Here is a 6000-nt window from a genome sequence, read left to right as displayed (position 1 = left end):
ATTCCGTGTGGGTCCTCTAATTCAAAACAGTATAAAATACTTCTTTGGTCTTGGTGAACTTATTAACTTGCTAGGTTAAAAGTAGTCTTGAGTGCCACAGACTCTTGTAAATTCATTTTAATGAGTTTTTTGCCATGAAAAATATGATTTTGAAAAAAAAAATCTTTAAAATAGTTTTTTTTTTTTTTTTTTTTTGGTTTAAAATTTGAGAAATTATTTTTTTTTTTTTTTTTTTTGTATTTTTATATTTGAATATTTGAGGGTGAGCTGCTTCAATTAATATTTCGACGTCCTCTATCATTCCCCGAAAGGAATCATCCTGTATGTATTCAATTTTTTGAAACAAATAAGTAGGGATAATATCGGCGGACGACTCTTGGATAAGCTCCGCTAACTAGCAAAAGTAATTATCTCCTAAACTTCTTTGCACTTATTCATTTTCGTCCTGTATAGCTATGATTTTATGATTTTATGTTTCAATGAATTTTTGGGATCCAGATGCAGATAGATTTTTTTCTGAATCTCTCGAGAACATGCTTGAAGCATGGAACTCAATTTACCATGACTTTCATCAAATAACAGATGAAAGTATAACTTCATGTGGAATGAGAATATTTAATAAACTAATGTACAATGCCATTTGGCCCAACCTGATGGTATCAGAATACCTGATACTGGTGGTAAGTAACAGTTAAACCTTTCAGATTTTTTTATTTTTAGCAATTTTATATAAAAGTTATATTAGTATATTAATTAACTCGACACACGCAAATTTCACCAATGCACATCACCAGATAAATATTTTACTGACAAACGGACTACCATCACTTATTCCTCCTAAATAGCTGGCTTGTCCCCGCATTTTCTTTTGGCAAAATAAATAAATTACTTTGAAATTATAATAACAGACCATGGTACAAAGGCAATTTTCAATTTCGTTCGGTTTACGCGCCACTCTGCCGGTCATATGCCGCTTCTTCTATCCATATTGTTTCCGATTATAGCCGAAAAGACCAGCCTAAAATAGGGAAGAATTGGGACATAACCCCAAAAGTTATGTCAAATCATATAACTTGACATTTGAAAAGTTATGACACATTTATTATGTGTCAGCTGTTTGACAATTTGAAATTGGCGCGCGAAACTTGACGACCCAGCCGTTGCCGGTTATCACCTGTGACTTAGTGACCAACCTGCGCAATATCATACAACGTTTTCTTAATGTATCATGATGACAAGACCATTCATACGCAATAAAGTTACGTACGGTATATTACATGTTGGTTATTGATAGTTGGACCAAACTATAATCTACTGTTTACTACGAGCTATTTTTAGGTGAAATAAATATCAGAATTAGGAGTCATGACAGGATAAAGTATAAAGAACAACTTCAAATTGTTGGTCTATTTGGTCGATGCGTTCTTGATGTTCGCTACCAGTTTTGGTAATTATAGAAACAATAAAGTTGATTGGATAAAGATTCAAGGAGGATATATAAATACTATCCATGTATTCATGCACAGTAGACGGAGAGAGGGCTTTAGAGATTGGGGATTCTTGACAGTTCTGTTTGACAGTCCATTTTTTGATTTGAAATTTTGTGGATTTGTCAGTCTTTACTGGGCTTATTTTCATGTTATTAATTTAATTCTACCGATAGTTGGTTTTAAAATGGTTCAATCTACAGAAAATTATGGCAAGATTTAAATTAACAATGACACTATTGCAGTTTATCAAAAAATTGTAAATTATGGTTGTGTAGCGTACGGTATATCTCAATCAAATCAGGGAAATAATGACAAATTTTAGCTAGTAAGTGACTATTAAATGGTAATCGCAAATAATTTCCATTTTGTGATCAACTTTGGGTGACAAACGATGGCGACAGCGCTGCCAGATTTTGATGGATTTATGATGAGATCATAATTTCAGGTGACAAACAAATGTATTTATTATATCATTTTTTAAAAGATTTTTTTACGTTTTATTTTTTAATTTAATATCTAAGATTTTAGTAATTAATTGATTTATTTGTTTTTGGTTAGGTTATTATACATATTTTACATAGTACATATATTCTGCATATTTTACTGATTTTTTTGCTTATTTTTTCTTTCTGCATATTACATATTGGCAAAACTAGTCCATTATGAAGCGTTAATATGGGTGATTATGTACATCTTACAACGCCACAAGTGTTAATAACAAGTAAGAGGGTGCTATTAATGCACAAACTAATAATCACAAGAATTTAATAATAACTAGCAAAATAACTTTGAGTGGTGTAATATGCTTATCAATCAAACTTACTTCTCTGACTGGTCAAAGGTAATAAAGGTATAAAGGACCTTTATTATCACATTCTCGTTCAAAATATTTTATCAGGGGAGCTACAAGCGCTTTGCTTCGACTGTTTAAATCTTCGGCATATTTTCAACACACAATTTCAAGAAATGCAAATACAAAGCTCAGAAAATTTAATTCTTAAAAAGAACTGTTTGTTGCTTAAAGTAGGCAAAAAAACGAGAATTACTCATAAAGATTCACAACACGATATTATACAAAATAATGACATTAGGATAATTGTCAAATAATAAACCTTGCTGAAAACGGCGCATTGTGACCAACATAGCGATAATAAAATTCGGTTTAAACTAATTTTGCAGCTTAATCTAAATAAAATATCTGTTACAATCATTTGCCCTATAAAGTAAAATGAAGAACTTTGCTTTCTATGTCTTAAATTATATAACAAATTTAAACATTTTCGCCAGTTGTTAAATCCGGGTTAAGATGAGTTGATGACGTGCATCAGAAAATGTTTTGCGATTACAATTATATTATACAAATTTGTATATTATACTATACATATGTGAATAATAATCATTTTGATACATGGAAATATAATTATATCTTTTTCTTGCATTTTGCCTTTATCTACACTTGTCAAAGATTAGATTAGATGTCAAAGAGTTTAGATACGTCAATTTGAGTTACATAGGTTTGGGATAATGTGCATATTCTTAGGACTAATGCTAATTCAAAACTGAATCGCGCATGCTCAAAGCTAGGGGTTTTAAGAATTCTCGAAATAATATCTGACATGTTGAATTTGACGATTTATAAATATTATAAATAAAAAAAAAAAAAAATAAATTATTATAAAAAGTTTCTATAATTGAAGTTTTAAAAAATATTAAAAAAAAAAAAAAAAAAAAAGTTCAAAATTATTAAAACAGAAAATTCATTATATAATTAATTATTGAAAATTGTTGATAAATTCTAACCAAAAAACAAAAAGTAAAATATTTTGATTTTTTTTTTTTTTTTTTTTTTTTTTTTTTTTTTTTTTTAAAAAAAAATTCAGATAAGTTCTAACTAGGTATAGTTTGTCAAGTTTTGCTAGGTTTCAAACAATAACAATTTCCCAATTTTCAAATTATGATTTAGATGTTCATAAAACCTTTAATCTGCTGATTAGATTAGCTATTCTGACTATTCTCTCTTGGTATATATACAGGGTGTCCCAGGCTGAACGTGCATTAGAAGTTTCAAGAGAACAACAATATCTAGACCGGAGACACTGGGTTTGATTCTTTTCATATTTTTACCAGGCAACGAGCCTCTGTTACACCAGGTTTTTCTCAATTAAGTGCTGGCGAAAGAAGCTAAAATACTTAAATATTATGACAAACCCCGATTTCAATATTGTTTTATTGCGATCGACACACGGTGCATCAGTGTAAGTTTGGGTTCGTTGGAGGACTATTAAATTTCTGGTTTAAAATATTTTTGAGGTGCAGTATAATGTCAAGTTGTTTTTTTTTTTTTTTTTTTTTTTTATTACATTTTTAGTTTCTACGATTAAAATAAAGGTAAATTTGATTTAAGGTTTATTACATACCGTTTTTGAAATATTTTTCAATTTTTTGTGAAATTGCAGTATAATTTTAAACTGTTTCTCAGAAAGTGTCAGGTTTTTAATACTAAATGACTGTTATTGAGAGGTTTATTTATTGATCAGTTATTGTGTTGCAATAATAAAAACTTTACTACCTTATACAGAGTGTCTAAAAATTTATTTTAAATAATTACAACTATATAACGGCTTAATAACTTTTTAATTTCAAATGGAACACCCTGTATTTTATGAGAATCAGATGCATAATTTAATTGTCTATCAAATTGCTGCCATACCGTTTTTGCCTATCTTTAGTTTCATTGAAAATGTTTTTCTTATGATTCAATTTCATTCTCCGTATAGGAATACCCATTTAGATTCATTGCCCAAGATCTTCAGATTTTCAAAGGGTGCGAATACTAATATTATCAATATAGTTCTAAAATGAAAAAAACTGTTTAAAAACTGTTTAAAAAAAAAAAAAAAAAAAAAAAAATTGTATATTTTTATAACAATTTTAATAACTACCAACATTTATTGATAACGTAAAAAACAGTGGAAATTTATATTTTTTAAAATTTGAACTCTAAATCTTCAATCTCAAGGTAGTGAGTTCGAATCCCACACCCGGCATTTCATCAACCGACTATTTTATTAAAATAAAAATAGTTTGGGTACCTAGGTCGACTCAGCCTCAAATGAGTACTTGGGATTCTGATCAATTAATAATAGGCGGTTGAAGCGTGGTGCTAGCCACATTACCTTTCTTGTATAACGAACGGCTCTAGTATGGCAAGCTGTACCTTGCTACTCTGGTGTTGCGCTAGCACTATGCAGGGGCCTGTGGTATATTAAAATAAAACAACAAATTATTGAGGTCTCTACCTACATCATTTTTACACGTTGTGATTAAAATTAGAACGGCACCGATTAACCGGAATTTAAGTCAGCCATTCTAAAGGAACCCGTCGCTGACGATCTAAGATTTATTGATATGCTCCTTCTTGATCTTTTTGTTCGAGATCAATTAGTTGAAAATAATATTCGAGAAAATGTATTCGAAAATTTTCTGTAGGATTCTGGAGGCACGGATAGCGTCGTTGTTGTCTCATTTACTAGTCATGCGATGTTCATAAACGCTAACATGGACAGCATCTGAAGTATACTGGGCTGTTTAATATCGGGTCCATGTTCTTGATAGAGCACGTGTGCGAATCTTCAGCGGATGTTCTCATTGACAGAACGGCAAGGTTGATAAAGATGACAGTGTTGACGCATTAGTTTACGTGGATGCCAGGGTATTATAAAAATGTTTAAATGATTAGTATGTCATTATTGTCTAATTCATGCTTAAATGTCAAACATTTGAAAAATATTACTTAAGCTTGATTTTCGACTGCATCGTTATTGACGATGGTTTATACAATATTAATTGGTTTTGATTTAAAGACTTCGATTGTTTAGAAACGGTTAACCAATCAGTATTAATAAATAAAATCATTTTATTTTTTTAATTATCTGCTGATGATTAAAACTGGAAACAGATGAATTGGATGCCTAGATTAAATGTACCGGGTATTAACTCAGAATGGACGCCGGCTGTGTCACAAGAACTACTTCCATCAATGTCTAACCGGGTAAATCGACAAAGTAACAAATTACTTTCGGTTCAGAAAATGCCACTTCAATACAAACTTCCTTTCTCTGCTTTTTTATTTTCTGAAAAAAATATTTTCAATATTATTATTATAATCATCGATGAATTTGTAATTTTTTATGTAGGTGGTATATCTCAAAAAATAAGTGGTGGGGGAGTTAAACTTGCTTTTATTAAAATAAGGATAACTCTGGTTTGGGTTGCGCGATTTAAAACAAACTAGGGCTCATTAAAAGAGCTTTTCTGTAGTGATCAGTATGAATTTTGTTTCCACAATTTTTTTCGTGAGGGCGCTGTTTGACATCATAACAGATATTGCGCTTTTGCGTAAAAAAATTAAATAGGAAGACTATATTTCTCTTTGCACAGTTAAATAGAGCACAAAATTTCCAAAATATCAGCGCAAAACGCAAGTTTCTATCTTCTCTCTAACCGCTGA

The 6000-nt window shown here is 30.3% G+C and overlaps 1 protein-coding gene across 1 annotated transcript in view; it reads left to right on the top strand.

The window, feature by feature from the left end:
• The first annotated feature begins 533 nt into the window (after nucleotides 1-533).
• LOC115883124 (exportin-4-like) overlaps nucleotides 534-6000 on the top strand; it is a 28350-nt gene continuing 22883 nt past the window's right edge. The window contains exons 1-2 of the mRNA XM_030901434.1: nucleotides 534-680; nucleotides 5146-5202. Coding sequence (XP_030757294.1) covers nucleotides 534-680; nucleotides 5146-5202 — 204 coding nt within the window. The remainder of the gene's footprint in view (nucleotides 681-5145; nucleotides 5203-6000) is intronic.

Source organism: Sitophilus oryzae, unplaced genomic scaffold (genome assembly GCF_002938485.1).
Source record: "Sitophilus oryzae breed Bouriz unplaced genomic scaffold, Soryzae_2.0 scaffold_1812_pilon_pilon, whole genome shotgun sequence".
Taxonomy (NCBI): domain Eukaryota; kingdom Metazoa; phylum Arthropoda; class Insecta; order Coleoptera; family Curculionidae; genus Sitophilus; species Sitophilus oryzae.
Note: the sequence above shows the minus strand (reverse complement) of the source record. Positions and strands in the feature narration are given on the sequence as shown.